Here is a 27,696-nt window from a genome sequence, read left to right on the forward strand (position 1 = left end):
TTTACAAACTCGCTCTCTGCCCAACCCTTTAGCACGAAATTGCAGGAATTTATAGTGATATGTGAAAGAAGTTGATAGTCAAGACCAGTAGCTGCCAGGCACCATATTTCTTCCTAAATCTGTTGTCAGCAGAGGGGTTTCTTGCACAGCTACAGCTGGGAGGGTGGCTTCACAACTGCTGAATGCACACATAAGAGCTTTTTACATACCTCTGCCTCATTACTGGGCTGATATAGTGCTGGCAAAATCAGAATTTGCTTCTGGCCTCGCTCTTCCCTTCCTCCTGGAGTGCCACTCTGCGGTTTGTGGGTTGCTTTTTTTTTTTTTTTTTTTTTTAATCCTAGTTTTCAGGGATGCATTTCAAACAGTTACTAGATATTGCACACAGGGGACAGGACCAACCCAGCCCGTGGCAGGAACCTGCCTCTGCAGTTTGTGGGTTGTGACGGGCTCATCCTGACCCGCTCAAGCCAGTGGGAATTTCCCATGGGAGCAGGCTCTGTCCTGAAAGCAGCGGGTGGGCTGCTGTGCCTGTGCTCAGGGTCTGTCCCTCTCCTTCACAGCTTACCGAAATCTATTAGTTTCACCGTTTGTTTTGCTTTTGCCAAGAGTGTACAAAGCCTGCTCTCCACTCTGCCTCCCCCACCCTCTCCTAGTCGGTCTAGTTTCAAAGATGGGAGTGCTTTGAAAGTCAAAAGCTTATTAATAGCTCTCTGCCTCTTTTTAATCTATTCAAAAAGCCGTACAGTGTGCAAAGCTGTTGTGACATGATTTTTCTTTTTAATATCTCACCCTTTGACTGTCAGTATTTAAGGAAAAATGAAACTAATCATCAGTGAAAGCATTAATGCTACTGTTTTATAGCTGGTGAGGTTCTCAACAGAAAAAATTGTTATAAAGAAAATAAAAGTCTGAGCGTGTGTGTGTGTGTATGTGTGTAAGTGTATGTGTGCATCTCACAGTGGAGGTTTCACAGAACAACCCAAGAATGGTATAGTCATTAGCAAAATACTATCAGTAAGGAAAGGGAAATAGTAATATATTGGAAACCAGGGGGTGGTGGGAAAGGCTATTTCTTTGTAAATGGTTAATCTTGTAACTTTGTCATGTGTGTCCCTTTCCATGCAGACGTGTCGACCCCCACCAGTGCGGTACTACCCGGTATGGCAGATTTTACTGAGGATGCAAAGTACAATGTTTGGCTGCAGATGGACGCCCCTGTCCTCCAGGTAAGAGCCACCTCTGCTGATCATTTTACCTTAAGGCCAAACTGACCTTTTGCCTTTGCATTACCTGGAGCAATGTTTCAGCTGCAGACACTCTTCAGTATCACTAAGGAAGCAAAGGCTGCAGCCCCTGGCAGTGAGTTAATGAAAATTAGTCCAAGATCCTCATCCAGAATGGAGGACAGAATCATGGAAAAGCGAAATATAAATCAACACAGCTTATCAAGACATGACAGGTAGGACATAATAATCTACTAGGAGTATTTTAATGTTTGAAATCAAGTACTAATTCATAGCATTTAGCCCAGCAGAAGTTGTTACAGAGGAGATTAGTATGGGTGATCAAACACCAGCTCAACCTTATCTGAAGCATGGAAGGAATTCCCAGAAGTGGCTATCCCAAACCTAGGAGAGTCTAAAGACAGCAGTGACCGAAGCAGGAAGGTGTTAGCAGGAGGGAGCTGCCAGTTTGCTGCAGAGCAGCTCCTCAGAGGCAGCTGGCCGGGCCAACGGGGGGTTCAGTCCCCATGCTCCTTATGAGCTCCCCCTCGCTCCCCCAGAATACTGTGGCACAGGTGGTCATAACAGTGTGTGATATATATACGCACACACAAATACTCTGTGTGTATGTGTGTATACATGTACACGTACATTTGTGTATAGAAAAGAGGTGTGTGTGTATGCATACCTAGCTATGCACGTGTAATTAATACAAAACAAAGCTTGTAAGACACCTACAATTTTGAATCTAGAAGGTATATTAGAAAAAAGAAAACTCCAATCATTAACCCTGCCCAACAACTAAAATTTGCAACTCGCGTTACGTTTTAGATTTGGTTTGCTTGCCTTCCAGCCCTCAGTGCCACAGTGCTGGACATCTGGCACAGCTGAATCACGCTAACATGGGTGATCAAACACTTCCAAGCATCTCAGAGTGGTTTTGGAAAGGGAAAACTCATCTGTTCTCAGACTCAGGTAATGCAACGTACTGGAAGTAATGTGTGGTATCCACTGTAAAAATAAACTACTGAATGCATTCAATTTAACAGAAATTTAAGGCAGTTTCTGACTAGATGACACAACTCAGCCAATGGTGTACGGACAGACAAGTTATAAATGTATTATCCGATGAGATTATAATTGCACAAATGTTTGAAAATAGGTTTCGTGCTTTCATGTGGTTCTTTAATATTGCACATACAGAGGAAAGGTGATGAAATAACATTTTAAACTCTGTAATTAGCACTGTAATAATGTTGGCTGTTTAAATTAGTTAATAATATTAAAGAGGAGCTCTAATTTAATAATGGAGACACAAACCCAGGTATTTCTAAATGAGGATGGCTTCCCTCCAATCGTATTCAATATAATTTTGTTTTCATTTATACTGTAGATAATGGCCGCTGTGGCTGTGTTTATAGAATTGCCCTGGATACCTTCAGAAGAGACAGAAAAACATCACGATTTGCAAACTGGGGAGGAAATAAAAATGAAATCTAGCTTCCCCCCGCCCCTTCCCCCCAGCCCCTGCTAGATTCCTTAAAAATCAATTTTAATGTAATTTGAAAAGCTCTGATTTTGGTACAGTTATTACTTTCTGTTTGGTTTAATTTCTGCTTTTAAAATAGAGCTTTCTAGAGACCTTACCTCAGCTTCACAGATTACAGCTGACATTGGACAGAGGTATAAGGTATAAACCAAATATAAAAGACCATCCGTTTCTATGTATGATTAAATGCTGACTCAAGGTACCGCAGTATTTTTGATCCTTAAAGTTCAATAAAGTTCAGGACAGGCAATAAGGAGTCGCAGACAAATTAAAATTTATTGAGACGGACAAAAATGCAACTATTTCAGACTACAGTTAAGCATTTACAGTTAACCAAAGTTAGCAAAATGCTCACATTCCACTTAACTCCTTATGGAAAAAGCATTCAGAATTTACTATGCAATTCTACTTACTATGATAGTCTACATCCATCTACAGTAGGGACATCAAACTGAAACACGTAATATTTGGATCTCTCCTTACAGATCTACACATTTAACAGTAACGGACATCAACAGCATTGAGAAAAGTATAAAAAGACCAAAACCCACCTACTGTAGAAAGGGCTTTTTGATGTATAGTAACTGTACAAAGCAGTCTATATATTAAAGGAACTTGAATGGCATACAGAAGGGACTGCAGTAAAAGCCAACAAATGTAGGAAGCTAAGCTTGAGCGATCTCATGGTCTGTATCAAGTGGTGACCTTAGATCTATGTCATCTGCTGCTTGAGGGGAAAGATGCTACAAAACTTCTAATATCAAAATATTCCCATGCCAGAAATGTACACCGAGACTAACAGACTAGGCTGGAGAGGCAAAGAGAAGCATTCACTAACAAACAGTGTTGTTTTAAATATAAACTTTACATTTTCAATATAAACTGTAGAATAAATATTAAATAAACACTTCAAATGGTTTAAAATAATAGTACAGAATAGCTTAAAAAAAAGCAAAGAAAAGGAAAAGGATTCTTTGTGTTCACAGCGAAGGCCAGTAATGACCCAAAAAACCCAACTGTGCTGAAACCTGAACTCAAGATTTTGATTTAACCACAGTAGTTAAAAGAAACATAAAGCAATACCTAACAGTATTTCATAGTCTCTAACATGAAAAGAAAATGAGATTAAAAATTGGTTTGTGTCTCTGAAAGGGGTGGGACAACTCTGATTCCATTTTTCACAATGAGAAAATGTTGGGAATGTCAGTGACTTGATGCTGATGGGAAGCACTGCTTTGAAAAAAAAAAAAAAGACAAAGAAAAAGAAAAAGAAAGGAGTTAAATTAAGCTGGAAGCAAATTAAATTCTTTCCAAAGTATGAAGAATGGAAGGGGCTTGATCTGGAAGATCTTGGTTCTTGGTAGAATCACTGCTTTCTTTTAAAGAAATAAAACATTTTCTTAATGCATCTTCCCAAATTGGACACAACACACATATGCACACACATATGTGTATAAACATATATATACAGACACACATATATACACAGGTATATATAGACTGCAGATCTTCCAGCCACTGGAGGATGCTCAAGGGCTTTGCTAAATAGCTTTGTAATACTGGGGAACTTGCTCTTAAAGCAATCCCTAGTCCGAGCTGCCCTTCCAAGCCCGGGAGCCTGCCTGCCCTGCTCCTGGCTGGGCTGTGACACCTCGGGGCCCGACACTACTGCCTTTTCTCTCTCTTGTAGTCGCACCCAACTGAACCAGTCAATACCATGGCGTTTTTCCCCCGGCGCTAGCTCTTCTTCAGAAGAATGGCTGAACAAGTGGAGCAGGCGACTGCCCGATCCCCTGGCTAGGGGTGTCACCCTGACCGCAGGCCAGCAGGCTGCCATGACGCTGCTCCACCGCGACCCGCAGCAGGTCCGTGCTGGTGAGTCCCAGCAACAGGAATTGTTTTATAGTTTAAGAGAAAGATGTAAGCCCTGCCAGCTCTGCTCGGGAATAGCTGTGTATGAGAGATTAAAGCTAGGAGAGGCTCAGCGGTGCTGCGAAATGGATGGTGGTGGCATGTCAGCTCATGTAAACTGAAGGAAGCCCACATTCACCTCTAAAGGCTTATTTAACAGCTTTTATCTAACCATCTTGCATGTTTGCATGGGACACAGGAGGGCTGCCGCTTTCGACTCTGGAGCTGCCTGCGAGGGCTCGGTTAGACTTTACCCCGGTGAGGTGCTGGGCAGGAGAGGGGATTTACTACGTGGCCTTTGGAGTGAGGTGTAGGTCCAGGGCAAGCCGCTGCAAAGGGACACGGGACTGCAGAAAAACACCTAGTTGTGTGTGGAGAATGAGCCCAGTCAGGAGGGTAAGTGTAACTCTACTGATTACAGACCTCAGCTTTATGTCGGAGTGAAATGTCAGCTCTGTGCCTTAGGCAGGTCCTGCACAGGACAGCAGAGCTAGACCCAGACAGTACGGGTTTAATTAATAACATACCATAAGGAAACCAGCCACAACCTCTGAGAAGCAAGCTACCGCTGGTGTTCAATTGCTTCTCACAAAACTATACTATTTAGGGAAACAGAAATGCTGCTTGTAGATGTTCCTCTTGCAAGTCAGCACAATTTTCCACAATTTTCTATGAAAGACAAGTAGAAAAGGCATATGTGTGTGTGTGTGTATGTGTGCTGTGCAGCTCATGGACAACAATTTTACAATAAATTTTCAAAGGCTGTAAGAAAACCAAAGGGATTTGAGGCAGGACGGATTGTAGACCTTTTGCAAATGATTGTGATGGCAAATTTTTGGGAGGATGTGGGGTGTGAAACAACACACAACAAATTCCTCATGATTTTACACATCCTTCTGCATTAATAACAATTATGCAGGCTTGCTCTTTGTTCTCAGGTCATTGATCAAGACAAATAGGAAATGAAAGAGGAGAAAACAACTAAGCTCCTGCAACACACGGTGTCTGAAAGGAGTTCCTCTTCTGTATTGCTCTTCTGATCGTGTCTGAAAGCAGAGGTCCTCCAGCACAGAGGGGGAGGGGGGCATTGGCTTTAGAGAGGGGCTGAGGACCACAGCCCTTGGGCCAGTGTCCCTAAAAAATTGACTTCTGTCCACCAGCACAGTATTTTCCTGCTTTTGAGTGAATACGTAACCAGCCATGTTTTAACTCCATACTGTTTCCACCTCTATATCCAAAACTAACTCAGAGGGGGAAAAAAATCAATCTAATTAGTTTCTTGTGTAATAAGCACATTTTTCATTCTGCAAAATAACTCACAGGCAAATCACAGGCACTGCTGAAATACATCTGCATCCTAATGCAAGAGTGGGGTTAAGGTACCTCTTACTGTTTCTGAAAACAGCAAAACCAAGAAAAAGGTCACCACAGTACATTAGTGCATCAGAGAACTGCAACAGGAAAGGAACAGCAAATAATTTAATTTCAATATGCTGTGACATAATTGAAGAGCCATCAATACATGGGAGATGCTGAGGGAATCACAGATTGTATTTTAATACCGTTCTCTTTTATGTGTGTGTATCATGAGTGTGCAGCTTGTCACACGGAGCAAATGGGTTATGCTTTTGAAACATGACCACCTAAAGTTGCTTTTTTAAACAGGCCAAATAAATATGAACTACTTCAATTAAAGGAACGACAGCTTATCACTTCTGATGGTTAATGTCTTTGACAGCTTTGTAACTTCGGAATGAAGGATTGCTAAGAGTAAATGAAGAACAGGCAGATCCCTAGTGTGTGGCAGGAGGAAGAGGCTGCCTGTGCGATGCCAGTGCCACTCTCAGTGCAAACGAGTTCCAACAGAAGCTGAGGAATAACTATGGAGGTGGTTACGATGCTACAAATCCATAAAACACTCTTTCCTTAAACGCCCTGAAAGGCAGGTGGATTCTGTTCCCTGCTTGTAGGGCTGGGTCCATAAGAATTGCAGGTTCTCAGCATCTCTTAGGATCAAGGTCATGTTCTGTAAGCAAATAGTGTCAGTGAGCTGATCTGCACCCCGGTGGGACTTCTGGATGAAACGCCTGGTGCTGGGCAGCCAGAAGTCACTATCCAAAAAGACTTACTCTTTACTGGAACACAACTAGTTCTAATAGGGACTAAAAAATGAGGCACCTACTTCTCTTTCTTCATGAAAGAAAAAAACTGTTTCTGATATGACACAAATTCTCTAACATGAGAAGGGCTTCTAAGCCTTTTAGTGGTTTGTTGAGCCCCTTCTGCATTCTTCTTTCACAGGATGTATTTCATAAGCTGTGTGAGGATTAAGATATGAAATGTTTCTAAAACAAAACTCATTGCCCCGTGGATAGAACAAAAATCCCCCAAACCAACTGAATGAAAGCTGTATTCAAACAGTCCTTGCTGGAAAAAAAACCAGTTGTCTTCCAAATTAAATAGACTATACAAAATTAAACTCGGTAGAGAGGGAATATTTGTGCCAGGTACTCTCAGATACAATTGCAGAGATATGATGTGATTTGCAATATTGTGCAAAACGTGAGTCCTCATTATGATGGGCACTACCATATATAGCCAATTTCATCATCCTTATCATCATCTTCATCTTCATCATCTTCATTAGCTGCTCTTACATGAATCTTCAGCTTCCCTTCTTTGTCTTTTTTTGCTGCTTCAGGTTCCTCTTCCAAATCATCCAACAGTACAACAGATCCACCACTGCCAAAATCCCCTGAGGTTTCTTGCTCTTCTTCTGAAACAGGTGAGCAGGCAAGGTCATTCCCCCACACGACACCAAACCCTGTGTTCATCCCCTCCCTTGTCATTAAGCCACACTCACTTGCAATGTTACTTTTAAAATTCATTGGTTCAGCTGGTCATAAATAACCTTAAATTTCAGTTTTCATCCTGAACTGGGATGAAGATATATCAATTTACTCCGAAAATCTTACTCGCGTAAAAAACTCTGCATCACCTTCCTCCTAGAGACTTGACCAAAGAGTCTCAGTTCACACGCATGCAGGCCAGAAAATCATTACTTGTGATGAAATATCTTCATCCCACCACAGCTCTGTAAACCAGGCTAAAAATATTCTACAAATTGATTTTACTTGAGTGCATAAACCACGGTCTGCAAATGTAGCTATTGAGCCTAACATCTGTGATGCGATTCTGGCATCTCAGACCCTCCAGGTCGCTGCTTTTCCTGCCCCCTCTCAAAGAAGAAAGCTGCATCCACAGCCATCGCTGACGCACTCGGAAGCAATACGGCTGAAATCTTGCTTGCCTAGGTATAACAGCTAATTGGTGATTTCACAAATCTGCGTAATAGTGTCCCGTCAGCAATTTTATAGGGCTTGGTTATTAATTTATAAAATTTTACACATTTGGGCCTTCCTTTGTTTGAAAAGACATTACTCATGAAGTCCCAGTAAATGTTCCAGACTATACAGAACAATATGTTTAATAACCATGCATAGCAATCCCATAGCTTTAATTTAATATCATATTTAATATCAATTTCCAGGCTGGTAGCAAAAATACCTTCTTACCAGTGGTTACTGCCTGTTAACTTCTGCTGCAGCCCTCCAGTCCCCAGGACCAACATGTATACAAGGGCCCCATTTGCAGTCGGAATAGGAAAATACAGGAGCACTTTGAACACCGGTAGTCATGTTTCCTTGTTGTTACTTCTGTTATCACACTCCATCATACAGCAACAGCAGGGTTTACAACAGTGTTAATTCCTTTGTTGTCTGAGGAAAGCACATCATTACTCACCACAACTGACTGTTCCTTGCTTTCTTGAGCCGGCGATCTCGTTCCCATACTTATCAACACACCAGCACTGCCCTGTGCTGCCATGGCACTGAGTGGCTTTGTAATAACCTTCTTCATTGCACCGTGGGATGAAAGCACCTGAATAAAATATAAGGTATAATCAGTAATGCAAGCCTTTGTAGGACCAAATACAGTACTATGAACTTGTCACTTAATGACATGGAAATCTTCACAACGTTGGCAAGAAAATACATGTGATTATCTGGTGCCTAAAAGGGAGCAGAAATCTGTATGGTTAACTGTTTTAACCCTGGTCACTGCACAGTGCATAAATGTTTGCATATATGTAGCACATGGAGGTGATGCCATACGGTACTAGAGACAGGATCAGTCTGCCCCTGGATGATTAATATTCCCGCAGAGCCCTTTTCAGATTTAACTCCTGGTTTTAAACTTTTCTTCCCAACTGGATTATTACCCCAACTTCATTAATTCTGCATTTCCCTTCCATTTGCACTCTTTCAGTGTTTATCATATAAGTCTTTCCACAACACTGTAATTATCCCTGGAAGCGATCTGCCATCTGCTTGCTATTCATACTCATCTCAAGCACAACTTCTGACTTACTGAGAGTTCCCACATATAAAGGACAAGTAATGCACAAGCTTTACAGACAGGGATAACAGGATTTGAAGTCAGTCAGTCTTTGGATTTGAAGCCCAAGATTTGTCTCACAATAAAACCAAAATAGTTCAGCCTTGTAGACCGTGGTTCAGTCTGGCCTCTGCAGACAGGGAACCTCTCAGGAGAAACCTGTGTTATTGTTCCCACCATTTTCAGCAGATACAGCAAATGTACTTCAATATGAAAAGCCCTCTTGTCCTCCGAGACGAGTTAGCTTTACTCCCGGGGGAGGTCAGCACAGTCATTTTCCCTTCTTTGCCAATTGCTTCAGTTTGACACATGGCAGAAACCCTCCCTTGCCCCCAAGTTTCCTGTTTCAAATGATTTTTGAGAAAGTATTTTTCTCTGTTGTCAAAGATACCAGTGATTTACTGGTAATGCAGTTAAGTTTTTTAACATGTGTCTAGCATCTCTTCAGACAGTTCATGTGTCAAAGGAGCTCTTTGCACAACATCTCACAGAAAAAATGAATGAAAGGTGCTGCCCAAATGTCACGAAATTTCGTATATAAGACATAGAAGTGGAAGTCAGTCAATCTCTCTCTCTCTCTCTCACACACACATCCCCCCCATAAAGAGAATCCTTGAATTTCCAAATTCATTGTGCTGCAGATCTTGTCTAATATTTGAGTGCCACTAACACAGGTATGGAAGATGAGAACAGAAATCTGCAGAAATCTTTGTCATCGGATCACTTTTGGAGACCACTTCACATCCATTAGTGAGAGTATTTTAAATAACTTCAAAACACTTATAGTAGGTTTGCTTATAGGTACCACCATTATGTTCACGTACAAATATAAGCACACCGATGGCTACCAAAGACTCACTTTCACTATTTATAAAAAAAAAAATGGTTCTAATAACTCTGCATACTCGCCTTTGCAGGTTATTGTAAGTCAGTGCTCACCGTTCAGCTCTTTATTTCAATATTGATTAAGAAAGGTTTTTTTCATATTTATGCTCATGTCCTCTCCTTGTTAAGCACTCCAGGTGTTTATCAGACTACACACAACCTTGGAAAAAGTCTCAGGTGCTGATTTGCACCGCTGCGAGTCAGCATGGCTGTACCCGTGTCACTAGAGCTCTTCTGTTACCTCAAATGAGCATCTGGCTCCAGGAAAGAATCGAAGGGGGAACCTGAGTGGCATTGCGGGGTGAGCAGAGAATGGCCTCTGCATTTTAAACTGTCCTTTTTCCTTGGGCAATGCAACCTTTGCCTTCTTTGGAACAGACCTTTTTGCATACTTTCACTGTTTTCCTTGTAAGGTATTAAAATGTTCCACACTGCCTGTAAAAGCCGTAAATTTAAAAAATAAATCATGACCCAGGCTCACTGCCAACATAACTGTGTGTGGGGAGGATCCACACTTTGGTTGGAGTAGAAGGTACTTTTCCTTCCGCATGGGAAATTTGTGCCAATTTGCATGTAACGCTGGAGCTTTAGATATTTAGCTATGCATACTAATGTCACAGTATTTGCCAACTATCAGAGGGAAGATTATAGCATGTCCTCTCCAATGTGTCAGATGCAGGTGACAACGTGGTGAGGATGGAGAGTCACTGGGAGCACGTGTTGTATGGCGTGATGATACATCCTGTAAATCCTACAGAAATCAGCCCCTGCCTTCATTAGAAATAAGCTCTGGCCACACGTTCTGCTACTCCGGAGCATGGCATCCAGGCAGCCCATTTAGTGGGGAAATTTCACCCTATTATTTAGTTTGGCATCAGAGAACATCTGTAGACTTTGGAAGGAGAAAGGACTTTCCCTCTCCAGAGGTTCTTGCACAGCCAGTGCTTCCCGACAAGTGTGGAGAGGACCGCTGGAGGACCAGCTTTGCTATTAAGCCCTACAAAATGTTAGTCACTCCCCACTGAACTGCCTCAGGCTACTGAATTCTGCTTACCCCCCCTCTCTTTGTCCCATGGAGTATTTAATTCTTCCACACAAACTTGAACAGCACTGTTTCTATATCCTCTTTATGGATCCAGACCTATATCTCCTTTTTTTTTTTTTTTTTGGCAACATTCCCTTATCTATATAATACTCCCCTTCCTCAGAGAATATGGGGAGAATAATTACATGCTAAAGATAGTGAAGCACACAGGTAAAAGCCTGACAGAATTAAGTGCTAGCCAGCACACAGCTCCCTGTATTAGCTATTATATTAGCTGAATTCACAGGGCTGATACAGAAGAAAATAGTGACGGGAGCAAAATTTATTACCTTAGTGATGTGGGAGAAGCATTATCAGGCTGCACAGTTGCATGCTCTAAAAGTACACTCTCTGCAGTTAATTGTACTCTAGATAAATCTGGTAGGAAAAGATGAATAGTGCTGTTTACTTTTTAATTCAGTCCCCTGGGATGCTAGACTCTATTTGAAAGCCTCCAAATTCAACATATCTAATGGCAATGGCTTTGAAGTACTTTGTTGCAACAGTCATGTGTTTTGAAAAATATATAGAGAACAAAATATCAAAAGTCATCATTTTTATCAATGGATACAAGTTAACAGAAATCTTCTACATGCATACTGCCCAGACTGTAAATGTTGTGCTCTGTATGTCAGGGACAGAGAAGGGAAGAGAATAATTAAAGGTTATTTTCTCTGAAAATATTAATCTCTCTTTTAAATTCTTTGTTGTTGCTACAAGCATGTTCTTTGTCACGTGTATGTTTTGGTTTCCATTTGCATGTTTTTTTCAGTCAGTGAAGAGAAAAGACAATGTTTTCTGCTGTATAAATAGCTATGAGATCAGATTAGAATCTCACAGACAGGTGCCATTATGCAAGCAGACTTTCAAAGTAGGTGAAGCAAAGAGTTCCTCTCTGTATTAGAATTTTTTAGCTTGTGGAACACCTTATGCCTGACACTACTTATTGAGCTTAGCCACTTTCATCCGTCATGTTTTTTTTTTTTTTTTAATACAGTTGACTAGAAGTTATTTGTGGTAAGGGACCATTCTCACTGCTTTTACTTCATCATTTTACTCCTGCTATTGTGATCAGACCCCAGTGACACGCTACAACTGCCTGCATGTTGTACTACCTGCAGCACAGCCATCATTTTTCCCTGCACATCGGAACAAACCACTTATGTTTCAACCCAGATGACATTTACTGCATATAGCAAATAACAGCAAAGCATAAAACAAATACGGGATAGCCAAAGCTATCTATTCAGAACTGGGCTTCTTATTCTTTTAGGTGGCTCTGAAAATCATGACACTCATGAGACAGAGAACACCATGACTCCCCCTGCCACTACACGCATTTGAACACAAATGCAAAATATTCATTGAATGGAGCACACATGCAACTGAGCAATCAATCCTCCCTTCGCTCCCACAGCTATGAACAGCAGGAGCTGTAGCTCTGAAACATCTTAATCTTTATGTGAACTTTCTGTGAGAGGATGATGGAACTAAACCATAGTCCCTGTGGCCTTTGGGAATGTTTATTCTTATTTTAAACCCACAAATCCAGGTTGGGATTGTTCATGAGGAACTGAACCCCGAGGCCAAATGGCAGTGGCATCCGGGGATGGCAGGGTTTGGCAAAGACGAGCTTTGCAGCAGCTCCGTTTGCATGGTGTGTTAATGAGTATCTAGAAACATCAGGCTAAAATCTGAGAGCAACCTGAGAAGCCGACTGCAATCTGGGAAGCATTGCAGCAGCGCTGACACCCGTGCTCTGTGCTGCAACTAGTGATGCCACCAGAACCCGACACGGGTTCTCCGTGACGGGCCTGACAGCCTGGGTCTGAGGCAAGCCAGGACCTTCAAGGGTGACATGCAGTGCTGTCTGCAAACAGAGACTTTAACCTGCACTGGTATGCCTTGCAGGAGTTGGCTTTACGTACACAAACGTGCTAGGACAAAAGTTTCGGTAAGGTACCACCACAGAAACACCAGGCTACGTAACACTGTCTGATTCTAGGGTATGGAAATAGCTACATTGATAAAGTTCAACCACCTGCTTTTTTAGCAATTAAACGGGAAAATGTCATATGGGGATTTATTTCACCTTATTTTAGATATCCATCAGAGCAGTGCAAGTTATGAGCCAATTCAGGCTCCCAAGCCGACAGAGAGAGGGGCAGGCATTACCAGAGCTTACAGCATGGAACGTCCTGCAGAGCTGCCTAAAACGAAATGGTACGAACTCTTGTTTTCGTATACATGGAATATACTCAAATATTTTTAAGGGTGATTAGGCAAAAATGAACCCCAAGGGATGCATGCATTGCATCATAACTGGAATAAGACATGGACCCTTGGCTATGCACTGTGGCACCTTTAGTCACCCTTCAAAAACGGGAGGCTCTGTCCTTATTCTGACCTACAAGGGGATGAAGGCAGTACAAAGCTCTGCGCTGACAAGGCTTTGTGTTTCTGGAGATCTCTAAATTAGTTCTGAACCCATTGCCATGCTGACACCTGTTCTGTATGTTGCTATCTCATTATTTGTTTAATTTCATAGTGTCAGGCCTACGCTCCATGATGCATATTCCTAACTCAAAACATTAGTCTCTAATTGAAAACCCATTACTGCATATAAAGTTACAATAATCACAGAAGCTTTAATTAGTCGAGTAAATGAATATCAAGTAATCGAACTTACCCAACAGACTCTTCCCTCTACTTAGCTTTTGAATTCTATTCATTTCATTCTGGCAAGGAAGACCTAAAATATAATGTATGAGAATCAGTTTCCAGATGGTACGGGACAGACTCTGTAATGACTGGCTTCACTGCTGACAAGAAATGTAGACTACTGTACACCTGGGAATGAAGGGAGCCCATATGCTGGTACTGTACTGCAAAACAAATCTATGTCATTAGCTCCACTAATTAAAAAAAAAAAAAAAAAGCAACGCACTGTAGTTGAGAATAGTGTTTGGGGGCCATTTTCATTGTTAAACCATTTTCCCTGTCTTTTCACCAAACTGACATAATGCCAGCTCTCCAATTTATGATTTGCTAATTGACTAATTTCTGCATTAATAAAAGCGTAAGTTCTTAAGCTTGCAATCAGCCATCTACCTATCTTTCTACCTATCTATAGAGCTTATTTCTAGACTGTGTGCACTACCTCTTACTACTCCTTTGTTTGTTTTAACGATCAAGGGATATTAATACATTACTGCATTAAACACTGTTACACACTGCCCTTTCACACCAGGGCTGGAGAAATGAGCTTTTTAACGCAGCTGACTGCTGATCACCAAACTACACCTATAAGCCGGTCAGTCAAACCCAAAACACAGGGACACCCAAACAACTTCTCTTTGTGCTCTGAATTTCACAACTCACCGCCCGGCTTCTGGAAGCAGTAGCACCACTCGTTGTTGGAAAGCTTTCCGTCTTTGAAGGAGTCGCAGGAGTTGAAGAGAGGCTTGACGCATGGCTCATACTTGTCCAGATAAATGGCACTGATCTCCGAGGGGTCCAGCAGCAGGTCATAGTTCATGTCAAGTTTGTTGAACATCCAGCCTAAGGAATCCTTACAGATTGGTAGTATGCTGGTGTCAAATCCTGCAAGAAAAGAAACAATTTTTTTTTTTTTTTTTATGAACCCCAGCACGCTCACTGCATGGGAATCATTGCTAAGCTGAAGACTTGCTAAGTTTTTTTGGCTGGACCCTAAACATTAACCCGACTTGCCGAAAGCAGAACAAAATTCTGACTGAACTGATTGCATAAAGCTTAAAACCCAAGAACTGCTACAGACTAGAGCACTACTCACACTCTTTAGGAGCTGTGGGGTGGAGAGGGTTGAGATTCGTAGCTCATTACTGTAGTTCAAAGTTATTTCTACTCAAAAAATTCTCACTTTTTTTTTTTTTTTTCTGTCCTCAGTCCAAGTGGGTTGGCCTTGTTCCAAGAAACTGAAACGTGGTGAGGAAAGGCTGCATCCACTGTATTTTCAAACTACGCTTGAGTCTGAATATGATTTCAACCCTGTTTCCCAGACCCATTTCTAGTTCCCTGATCAAATTCTTCCCTACTGCGCTCTCACCTTCCACCTCTCATCCTAGCTTTTCACTCTTCAAAGCCCTGCCTCCTGTGGTGGACAATGAAATGCTTTGATCTGGATGGCAAGCTGCCTGGGGGAGGCGGGGGGAGAAAAGGGATGAAGTGTCTTTTGCTTGTACCGCTGAAGAACGGCACTGCTGCAGCTGGGGGCTCCAGAGCTGCGGATGCTCGTGTCTGCCATACTAGCACTATTCCTTCTTGTGGCCTGCAGGATTGTGCGGCAATACCGGCTTCTGCTCCTCCAGCGCTCTGGAAACCATCATCATCATTCACTTTAATAGCCCAGATCCTTAAAAGACTGCAGCAGCAGCAGCAGCAATCATAGAAAGTCCAAGCCATGCCTATAGATACCCACAATACATACGAGATACGTGTTCCAGTATTCTGCAGTCTCCACAAAAAACAGTTGCATTACCTTCTTCCACAACAAGACAGGGCATTATAAATCCATACGGTCACTCTATTTTTCAATGCTCCGTACAAACATGCACTAATTTCCAAGTTATCTATGATGTAAGGAACTATATTGGTAATGCAGAGCCAATGCGTCTGATGGTCAGGGTATTGGTTTCAGGAAGGGCTCAGAAACAGGCACACGCTGGCTGGGGATGTACGGGGGGACGGAGGGTACCTGAGCCACCCAGCCTGGGCACCTCCTGCTGTTGCAGCTGTGTGCGATAACCTGCTCCTGCACTATTCCTTCTGCTGTGGGCCACGTGGAGAAGTCTGACGGGCTTTTTCCTTTTGCTGCATCTTTTATTGAAAGAGGTCAAGCTTAGACTTATTTGCTGTACGTGTCAAGTCCCATTTCAGGATGGCGCTTTGTTCAAGTGAAACCTGAGATGTTGCTGGAATCACGCTGACAGCTCGTCCAAGCTCTGCAGCCTACCTGCTATTTTAAGTATTTATCCAAAGGAGGGCAGTGCTTTATGCTGGAAGCTGTGCTTTCTGTATGCAACTGCAGCTGAAGGTTGCCGGTGACATGGAGGAACAATCATCAGAAGGGTTAACTAATGGGAAGGTTTGTGTCATTTATAATACATGTTTCTCTAAGAAAGGAAGAAGGTAACACCATTTCCTCAGGGCTAGAGGCAGCTCAGGCAGGGAAGAGAGAAATCATGCTGAACATTTCATCACATTTTTGTGCTGTTATCTCCTCTAACATTATCTAATCGAGTTCGAGCACAGTGAAAAAGAAAAAGGGCACCTGAATAGATGTAGGGAGGAAGCCTGCTTGCCTTGCTGAACCAATTAGGACTACTGACTTCAATTATTTTATTCATCTGAAGAAGGCAAGCAGGATTTGGTTACTGCGCAATTGCTTGTTGAGTGAAATGATTTAAGAATCCTCGACTTCGCCTGACAAAGCACCGAGGAGCAGGGCATGCAGTCCTGCCGTGTGTGGGGGTGTGCTGTGCCTGACTCCCCACCACAGGGCAGGCTACAAGCAGTCGGAGGAGCCGGGGTGGATCATTCAGTTGCATGGTGGGACCGGGGTCAGTACATGCATCAGCTACCCCAGTTCAACGGCTTCCAGGGGAAAGAAAGCTGGGTTCTGTTGGCTGCTCTTTCCCTGCACAGGTCCTCTCCCTGGTGATGGTCTTTACGTCCTGTCATGGCACTTACTGCTGTCAAGGTGAACAACTACAAGGTCTGCTGTACAACCAGTTGAGTATGGTATTTGTTCCTCAGCCCTGGTGGGTCTCTAAAGGTCACCTCCTAACCGGCAAGGATCAACGCAGGGAGGAGGTCCTGGCACAAACTTGCCCCTGACAGTGTCTGTGGATTATTTCTCAGTCTTGTTTTCCTCCCTCCTGGGAAGCCTTTATCTGTGTGTACAACACGCGCCCAGGGATACGCCAGCAGCGTGCCCTCAGTGCCGATCTGTCTGTGCAGATCGCAAGATGGTGACTGATGTGAATGCGGCGCTGCTCTGTGACATACCATCTGGGCTTGGATGCAAGATACAATCATGAAAGGTCACTGACGAAGACAGTTAATTACATTAGCTGAAGAGCTTTTGATTGTAATTTTTTATAAACAAGGGAGCTTTCACTCTTGTGACCGGAGTTCCAGATTAGGTTTATTAAGAGGCTGCATCATTAAGCAGTGCTGGATTATTAGACAGTGTGGTCTGGAAGTCTTTAAAATTACAGTGGTAGGTGTGATGGAAAGCCTTTAGCTGGATGGTTGCTACCAGTGAAAAGGTTAATTCTTTAACTGTCCCTCAATATGTGGTTGAAGGCGAACAGTGGTATCTACCTCCTCCTCATGTTATCTCCTGGTAAAAGCTACTGCCTGTAAATCAGCTTTTGCAACACGGCTTCTGCAGTACAAAACCAGCAACAGGAATGAAAGCAAAGTGTGCCCTGGGCGCGGTGCAGGCTCTGACTTACCGTGTAACCGGGGCAGCTGATGGAGAACGGCTCTCAGAGCTCACTTACCTTCACTGGGAGGGTCACTGTGCTCCCATCAGCTTGGGGAGGCCAAGTGATGCTGAATGAATTAACTCCTTTTTAGAGTCTTTTGATATACTTGCTTATAAAATATGATGCAATAAGCTGGATCAAACAAACCACATACTGTAATTCTGTAATGAATTAAGCCTTGGTTAATAGGCTGGACTTCCAGCACAACAGACCCGGAACAACAGCAACTTCAGTGAGAGCTTCTCTGCATCCCCCTGTGCGCGTCAGCCCAGCGCTATGGTGAGAAGCCAGAGAATGGTGCAGGCTCCGCATCTCTCCTGCTCTTGGCTCCTTGGCAGAGGCTGCCAACACAGATACCAATTAATGTCACTTGTGGTGGTCGTTGCTTTCATTTGGACACCTGCTCACAAGGACCTGGATCAAGACCATCCCGCTTCCCATTCTGACTGACAGCTGTTCAGCATCCTAACAACTTCCATTCACTACAGATCTGGAAGGAATTCAAAGCGGTGACCTACATGTAAAAGCCTCATACCCTATTAATACGTAAAGCGCTCCACCTCCTCGGAATTAAAATGGAATGAAATTCAAAAAAGTCTTTAAGTGAAAATCCTAATTAAAAATAAACACACCTTCTGGCACATAAAACTATTTCCCCCCTTCAAGAGTTGACTTACATGAGCTGGTTTCACTTTATTAATGTATATACTACAATTAAATTAGCAGGGGAATAATTAACCTAATTTCCCCCATCGCTTAAAATAAAGGAAGGAGGAGAAGAAATGTTCCCTAGAAAAAATCCTTTATATTGCACAGATCTCTGGCAAGAGAAAAAGAACTCCCACTCCAACCAAAGAGACTATCTAGATACAATATGGGAATGTTATGATTTATCAACAGGCTCAGGAGCAATTTGAATCTGATCTTACTACCTAATTAGTTTTATTATTTCCTTATGTCAAAGCACGTCCCTGAGTTGCTTGTATTATTTATTGAGGAGACTTCAATTGTACAAAGCCTGCAAAAGACAAAAGTTCCTGGCCTGTGGTGCTTGGCTGGGACCTGGCAGATAGCTCACTGAAGGCTTGAGATTTCAAACACAATGACTTGCCCTCATCCGTTTCCTTTCAAGAGAGTTTAAAAAAAAAAAAAAAAAGGAAAAAAAAAGTGTACTCTTTTTCTTCACCTGGGGGGTGAACTTAATACACTCAAAAAGCTTATTTACACTCACAGTAACATCTTGAAAATTTAACGTAGCATAGAGAAATCTCTGCTGGAACACCTTCTCTAGACAGCTGATGTGTCTGAGGCATCATAGTCATCGCATCCCACCATCTGTTCCTTTTACTGCCACAGGGGCATATCCAAAATGGATTACTTTGAGGATGTACATGCCTTTTAAGACTCTACAGGCATAACCAAACCAGTTCAGTTTACTGAAGTGATCAGCCTGGTGAGGAAGGCAACACATGCAGAGCAATAAAAAAAAACAAGCCAGGCAATGCATATGTACATCAGAGTGTATTTCCAGGGTTACATGTGTCCTGTTTGCCAGGATTCACACAAACTCTTTTTTTTCAGCTTGGGTGTGTGAACTTTGAATTCTGAGCCCTGTTTAAGATGTCTTTCATTTTTACAAATGTTTGGAGGCAGCCAAATACTGCTGTCCTTACTCTGTCGGTACTTCCAGTGCTACCAGAGAGAATTAGGCACATGCAGATTAACTCATGGATACTATTGCAAACTCTTTAAAAGAAAAACAAGCCCAAGTTTTGTGGCATTCAAAACCAATTCCAGCATCTTAACTCATAAAGTTTCTTTCTTTCTTTCTTTCTTTTTTTTAACTGACATATAAGAAAATAAGAAAACGTGCCAAACTAAGTCAACAGTCTAAAAATGAACATTGTTGAGATCAAGTGTTTAAGATCATCTAGGCAGCCTTTCATATAAAAGCTGCCAGGAATCAAACTAAACTAAAAAGCGATAACAGCTCCTCTGTGAATCAGAGCAAACACTGCAGAATTACCAGGAATGTTTTTCTCACTGAAATTGCTTCGGGGGTGGGGGTGGTGGGGGTGGGGGTGTGGGAGGGGTGGGAGAGGGAACGACAGACCTAACGCCTTTAGGAATGAATTTGGCCTTTGGCCTTTGGCAAGGTCCTCACGAGCAGCTCACAGGTCATCTGCATGAAAAACGTCCTTTTGACAATCTGATAAAATGAGATTTCACATGGCTCTGGGCCTGAAGGATTTCAGACAAAGTTTTAAGTCTCTGGTGTCTTCTGTCATGGGGTCTGAAATGAATTCACATCTTGAAGCCATGATTAGCTGTACATCCAGTTGCCTTTTTGCACTATGGATCAGCTTCCTCTGCAGGATAATACCCTTTCCTGCAGTACCGTTTAAAAAATAAGTAGGACATATGGTTTTAAAGATACTGACTTTGTTATAAATATTATGGAAAGTAAGGGACATACGAAAAAGATCATTTACACAGAACACGGCTCGTTTCACCCCATAGTTTTAAGACACAATTACTTGGCACTAATGTGCCAACTATAGCTTTGAGCAATACAGCCTGTGGTATATTCTGTCTCTTTAGGAATGTATGGCCTTTATATGTATGGTATGTATTTAGGTATACATATAAATGGTATACATTTAGGAATGTATGGTATCACTCTTTAGGTGATGTATGGCCACACGAGCTCAGAAGCAGCACAAAAGAAGAGTGACTGGGGAGACACGGACCGACAGTAGATGCCCAGCCTGACATTCCAGTCTGCTCTACTCGCTGTCAGCATCTCCAGTCTCACACTACCGGGAAACTAGGCACTGGGGCCGAAAAAGCTGCGAAAGGGAGAAGTTGACTGAACCCTTTAAATTCTGTGTGTTCAGACAGCCTGTACCAGAGAATTAGGGCAGTGAAGTGGAGTCACACACCTAGATAAAACTCGTGCATCCTACTTCGCAACCCAAGGGCCCGCGTGTTTTGGGACATACTATTTAAAAGGATTAACGAGTCCTTACAGAAAATAAAGTCACATCTGCTCTCTGATGAACATGACCTCTTTTGATGCTGTTGTCTGAATCTTTCCCCTCCCTGGTGGGTAAATGACATCAAAATCAGTCATGTTGGCTTAACCCACAGAGAGTAAATGTCCTCTAAGCTGTTCATTTTCTTCCTTTCTTAAAAAAAAAGAAGCATCAAAGGAAGTAAAGATGGTGTTGTTAAATACCTGGGACACAACAGATTCCAGCTTTCCACACCATTTAACTATTCCTGCTCTACGGCTGAGATGTGAATGTTTTATTATTTTTTGGCATAAGGAGTTAGCAGGAAATTGCAAAGTAATATCAGAGTGAGTCTTTTCCAACATCGGCAAATTGTCCCTATGCCATGTTTTGGGCTCATGCCGCTGGCAGTGGGTCAGAAAATGCCTGGCCACAAACTGGGGGGTAAGCACAGGCCAGGGTCCATCCCCAAGAAGTGATGTGGATGCAGCCACATGGATCTGGAGCATCACGGAGTTCAACTGTACAGACACGAACCAGGTCATGCCGGTTAACCTCAGGGCTGGAGAGAAGTCCCCGAGCAGTTTTATTTACTAGTATAGATGTGACCTCCGTGGCCTTCAGACACAGTTATTTGCCTGATTAACTTGTAAAGGTCTCTCTGTCTCTGACTGCCAATTTTTAGAGCAGTTTGGGCTAGAGAGAGTACAGAATGACGGCAGCTCCTTCAGAAATGGCGCAGCTATTTATTTGCAGGTTCAGGTCTCCTGTGGACCTGCTGCCTCGCTGGACCTGCCTGACACGACACTGTAGCACTAACAGCTGTCCTCAGCCAAACACCCTCAGGCTGGGAAGCTGCCTACAACACTCATTGTTCAAGGGGAAAAGTGTTTCCTTACTGCCTTGTGCCGTCTCTGAGCTGGTCGGTTTGATGACACGATTTGCGTCCTCATGCAAAGCGCCAAACCAGTCTTTTAGTCGTGAAGCGAGGTTCCTCAGTTCTTTGTCTGTGCAAGCTAGAAAAAAGAACAAAACACCAGAGTGAGTCAAGAGCATCAGCCAAGGAAACCTTCTCCAGACAGACTATTAGAAAGATATTGTTGATGGTTGTAAAGTCCTCCTCATTAAGAGCTCCGAGGTAAAAGAGAAGTTGAGGGAAAAGGATGCAAGTTAGAAAGAAAATGTAAGTCATCATGAATTACAAGTTGTACTCGAAGCGCTGCCTCGGTCGCTGACATGATTTGTGATGGAAGAAGTGACACGCAGAGCTACCCACCGTTCTCAATTAGAGCTACGTGACTATTGAACTTCAGTGTTTTCACCTTTTAGGATTCCAGAGAAAAATAGCAGTCAAACAGATGGGGAGGAGGTACGTTCTTGCCTAGACGTACTACTCGAACAAGATGCTAGGAATAATTTATAACCACATTTGGCTTAGTAGAAGGCTATTATTACAGTAACAGGAAACACATATACTTATTTATATACATAACAAAGAAAATGGTTATGTTGCTCTAGTTCTGCAAATGAGACTTTGCCACCTATGAAGGCTGTCAATTCCATTTTTTTAGCTAGGTAAAACATTTATTTCCTTATAAATTTTTACTGAGAAATACCTAATTTTTCCAGAAATTTCTGCCAAGAGATTAATGTCCAGTTGAAGCAAATATTTTTAAGGAAGAAAGCTGCATTAGTCACCAGGTTCTGTCAGAAAAAATATTCTTGTTTCTGTATCATGTTTAGTGCTTACAATTCACATGCTCAGACAATTTTATTATTCCTGCTGTGCACTCATTCTACATTTTAAATGACATTTCTTGGAGTACAGAGCAAGATTTTATGCTGTAGAGGCAGACACCCTTCACAAGGCAAACCACAATATGTCTTCTCCAATTCACTGCACATTATAATATTCCTCCTTCCACCTTATGGAAGAGCAATGAGTCCCACAGCTTGTCTTCCCAAGTTAAACTCACGGCTCCGATGACTGCAACGAACTCGCTGATATCTCACGGCTGTGGGGAGTATTTGTTTGTTCTCACCGGGTTTGCTGGGGTCAGAAACAACTCACAAGTTAAAAATAGGACATTATAGCTTTTTCTAAGGGAAAGGTTTTTCAGGATTTGGAGAGGAGGGAGAAAAAGATTTCCCAATTTTTCTGTAATGCTTGAAGAGTTTGATAGCTTTTCCTATTAAAGATAAAAATATGAAGACCTGTAACACACTAAGGCTGAGACCAGGTAAGGAAAAAAATCACGTCTTAAAGAAAAAAACCCCAACAATTAATGTAAAATAGATGGAAGACAATGCAGTATCAACTGTAAAGTAGCTTACATTACTGAAAAAGCTTATCTCTTTATTTTCTAGCCTAAATTAACATTGTATTTTACTCACTGTAAAGTATCTTATCTTTGCAAGTTAAAACAAAATTCATAGAATGATAAGATTTTTGAGCCCACCGTATCATCCTTTCTATAAGGGACATCTCATGCCACTGTTGTTCCTTGGTTTTTACTCACAAAGTCTTTTATCAGAGAACAATCACAACAGAAGCAATAGCAGAACAAATTCCATTCTCCTGCCTGTAACAAGCCCCCATCAGGAGATGTTGCCTGAAGGAGTGAGGGGGTAGGAAGAAAACGGATTTTACAGGTAATAGCTATTCAGGAATGAACTAGCTCTAGACAGGCAGGAATGATTTCTTATTCCGTGAATTTAGATCCATAAAGATAAAGAAATTTCCATCATGCACTAATTTCAGCAGGAGCTGGGCACCTAAATACGTTAGAAGTGATGGAGATACTTCCCTTTACATGGGATGGGAGATGCTGTTCCTGCATCCCCTGGTGATTTGTAATCAGCTGATTTTCATCAGACATAATTTCTGCCAAAATATTATTAGGCAACAACAGCAACAAGAGGGACTATAACAGCCTTCCTTTCAATACCCTGTCTTCACAGATGTTTTTGGAGGAGTATGCCAATAATTCTATCATGGTTCAGAACTAAAAGCAGGCAGTATCTTATCTCTCCTTCTGCCAAGTAGCCACCTCGTCCTTTGAAAGTCAGTTTTGTAAAGGAAAAAAGGAGAAATACAGTGCATAACACGCCAGTGGTGTTTAGCCAATACCTCATACATGACAGGTTATGCGTATGTTCAGATTTCACACATATATCTCCAGTCAAACCTGCACGCATAAACACAGCTTTGACTACTGATTGTATCAAGTAGGTGAAAAACAAGATTCAGTTGTCAAAGATGTGTGTAACACAGTTTTACTGTGCAAACCTGGTACTCATTAAGTATTTGCTGCGGCACGTGACATCTTTAGGAAACCAAGGCTGGAACTCTGGACTACAAACACCCATCCCCATGCCTTCCTGACATCCTCATCGTGCCTTCTGTACAGGAATATTGAGCTTCACAGACAGCCAGCAAGTTACAGGATAAAAAACAATATTAAAGAAAATATCCTCTAGGGCTGTGTCCCATATTCAGATCCATATACTTCCAAATACAAAGACAACTCCAGACACTAGAGAAACCTACGGTAAGTTAAACGCTCTGAGGGATATTGTATTTGCTCTCAAACTTGCAATGCCATCCTGCCAGTGCCAGGCTGGAACTCAGAGCATGCTCCCCTCCTCTCCTGGCCTCAGCACCATGCAGAATGGCCTTCCCAGTGAAAAACTAATGTCTCTGAAAGAAATTCTGCAAAGTGGTCATTTGGTTTAAACTGCCTTGACTGAGGTAATTTGAATCCATGCTTTTAAAGTGTGGTAGAAAACAGGATTGAATGCACACTGTAGGTGGAACAGAAGTAGATTAATTAATGGTAAATCAGACCTGAAACGATTTCTCTCTATAGTCCAGCCAATCAAACATGTCAGGATCTGTAAAATACCATTTGTAACAAAGTTGTCTTTTTTTTTTTTTTTCCTGCTTGTCTGTAATGCTAACCATGCCGAGAACCAGCTTTTACTATGTACATGTACACTCCTCCTTGCACCAGTTCCCTGCCACTACCCAAGTGCTGCAACACATGACCTGCAGCAGCTCGGTTACAGCTGGCGGCTGCTCAGACAGACACAGGACCCCTGTGTCCTCCTGCCATTCACTAACAACATTTCTCTTGATTTTGATGGAGCCAGAGTAGGCTTTCAGCCCCTGCTATGACATTGCTCCCTTGAAGACTGCCTCCTTCTCTCACTCCGAGGGCAGCCGGGACAAGCGGGACCCTGGATGGTGCTTTCTGTCGTTACACCCAAAATGCCCCAGACCTGCAGGTCTCCTTTGGAATTTGGTCTGAGGCATGACGGTAAGCCCAGAACTGCAGTTTTCTGCATTCTGGAGAGGGTTTTTGCAAATAACTGAGATATTCCTTAAGAATGTTGCTTAAGGATGATTCAACAGTGGGTATTATAGTGAGGTTCGCTCTTAAAACTGCAGTCTTTCTTCACAGGAATAGCTGCTGTTTCACGAGTATAACAGGGACCAACTGTGCTGTTAATATGTAGTGAATAATAAATTTCTTCATGAGACTTCAAAAATTTAATGCAAAGTTCAGTTAAATGTCTATTCAAGTATTTCATGCCCTCAATCTTACTTTCTCATGCACATTAAAATAGAGGAAGTATTATTTTACAATTTTTTTATTAAATTTTATTTTAATGCTACCGTGCATGGTGAAAAAGATTCTGCCTCTCTACCTAATAGGACTGCATTCTATTTCATTTATTTTATTTGAACGTTTTCAGAAGTCTGTAATCATTCTCAATTTGTTTATTTTGGGACACATTATTTTAGACACTTCAAAGTGGATTGACATTCAGAGGGCAGAAGTTTAATACACAGAAAGTCAGGCCCAGCCTCCAGCTGGCTATCCAGGATCCAGGGTACTTAATGATTTATTTCTGGCGGTAGAGCCCATTAGTTACATATCAAACAATTAGGAAGCATCGCTCTGAGGAGCCCCAGATCTAAGATCCTCATATATAAATTTGCATTAGTAGAAGTTATAAAGCATTTTTAAGAACCCTCTTCATGAAAAATGCAGTGCAAATGTACCTCTTTACTATTAATAGAAGTTTCAAGTAAGAGTCCTCAGATGAGAATAATAGGGCTGTAGGAGGAATAGATGTGATAATGGGTCTCTTGCTATTTGAAGATCTATAAGGAGAGAATGCCTAGGTTGCAAGCAATATGGATATTGACATGACTTGAAGCACTGATTAAAAAACCTGGGACAAAGAGAAACACCAAGGAACTTCTCCACAGCCCCTCTTTAGCAACTGAAATCTGTCCAGTCAACTGTCAACCGCCATTTAAAATGCTAGTGTTGTGAAAAAGACACAAATGCAAACATGCAAATAAGCATTTTCACTGCTGTGTGTATTTTCTTCAAGATAAGAGATTCTGCCTTTAATTGACTACACCTTTTAAAAAGGGAAAAACCACAAGGCTTTACCCTTCTTGTTTTATTGATGTTACCAAAAGTCCTGCCTTAGCAGCCCTCTGATCCCAGGTCTGCACATCACGTTAATTCCTGGCTCCTTCCCTGCTGATGTGCTTGGCTGACAGCTGTTCACAGCCCACGGCTTCCCCGCGTGCAGCTGGCTGGATCGCTGCTGTTACCACCAGGGATGCCGAGGCAGGCTGGTTAACGTCCAGCTTGTCAGCGCCATCACGGTGCGCGGTGCCCTGCATCTGACGTGTCAGCAGGACCACAACCCCTCTGAGTCACGGCAACACCGGTGCGGGAGGATCTACCTGCTGCTGGATCCAAACGACATCCTCAGATCTGAATCCAGATGTTACGAATCATGCTGCAGAGATGATTTACTAGAAAGCACTGAAAGTGCAGATTCATTCCCAAGGGTGAAGCAATTGGTCCAGCAGTTATTTATTCTGAAAGCACTGTTGCTAAATACCTATTTTCACCAAGCAGAAAACATTAATCTGACCTAATGGAAAGACATTAGCATGCTGTAAAGGCTCAGTTTTTTATAGGCGTACTTCCATTATGGACTTTTTCGGCTCTACAGATACTAATCTGTACACATCCATGGTGAAAATTAACAGTAGAATATTTAATTTAACTTTTTCAGGGAGGGACTTTCAAAAGTGTTCAGTGCCAGAAATAACAATAAACTAAACTTACCTGTAGATGAATAAAGTTAAATCAATATTGAATATTTTCTCACATCTCATTTTTACTTGAGCCTAGCTAAACAGTATTGTAAAATCTCTGGCTGCGAACAGAACAAGCCTTATGGCTTAGTTCCATCCCTGGGAGTGTTCAAGGCCAGGCTGGATGGGGCTGGGGGCAATCTGGGCTGGTGGCAGCTGTCCCTGCCCATGGCAGAGGGTTGGAACTGGGTGGTCTTCAAGGTCCCTTCCAACCCAAACCGTTCTATGACTGTGATCTATAACTCACACTGCAGTTAACTCTAACCCAGCACTCAGGACTGCTGCGTTACTGCGTTGGTCTCACTTGCTGCCATAATGTTCTGGTACCGTGTGCCAAGCAAGGGATCCATACCGTCCAGAGAAAAGACAGCCATACATGACACCATATTTCACAACAAGCAAGCTATGCGACCAGAGTCACAGAATGTGTGTAACATGTTTTATGTCACTTGCTTTCCCTGTCACCTGTCTGGCATGCACCTGTTGCCTTATCATTACTATTATTATTATAATTCTTACAAATAGCACTACATTACTACTAATTACATGTGGAGAGACTGGTTCTTTGGGTTCTTATTATTCTTATACAACACTAAATAGTCTCTCAGGTAGAGACTGAGGAGCAAATTCCTTGTTCCCTGAGTGCCAAAGCAGAGCGTGTGAGAATTCCCTGAGAGCTGGGCTAGTTTCAGCTGTTTCTGTACTATAGAGAAAATGACAAATGCAGAGAAATGAAAAAAAAAAAAAAAAAAAAAAGAAAAAAAAAGACAAGACATAAAGTAGAAGCTGTAAGAAATGCATATTTAGCTGCTGAGGTCAGTGCCCTTTCTGTGTGAAGCAAATTTG

At 42.2% G+C, this 27,696-nt stretch overlaps 1 protein-coding gene across 1 annotated transcript in view; it reads right to left on the reverse strand.

Annotated features, from left to right (window-relative positions):
* Positions 1-3,032: 3,032 nt before the first annotated feature.
* The window catches only part of SPOCK1 (SPARC (osteonectin), cwcv and kazal like domains proteoglycan 1), a 324,364-nt gene continuing 299,700 nt past the window's right edge, over positions 3,033-27,696 (reverse strand). Inside the window, exons 7-11 of the mRNA XM_055719376.1 lie at positions 21,560-21,676; positions 14,495-14,716; positions 13,803-13,865; positions 8,491-8,628; positions 3,033-7,462 (exon numbers count right to left, since the gene is read on the reverse strand). Coding sequence (XP_055575351.1) covers positions 7,272-7,462; positions 8,491-8,628; positions 13,803-13,865; positions 14,495-14,716; positions 21,560-21,676 — 731 coding nt within the window. The 3' untranslated portion in view covers positions 3,033-7,271. The remainder of the gene's footprint in view (positions 7,463-8,490; positions 8,629-13,802; positions 13,866-14,494; positions 14,717-21,559; positions 21,677-27,696) is intronic.

This window comes from Falco cherrug, chromosome 8 (assembly GCF_023634085.1).
Source record: "Falco cherrug isolate bFalChe1 chromosome 8, bFalChe1.pri, whole genome shotgun sequence".
Classification (NCBI taxonomy): domain Eukaryota; kingdom Metazoa; phylum Chordata; class Aves; order Falconiformes; family Falconidae; genus Falco; species Falco cherrug.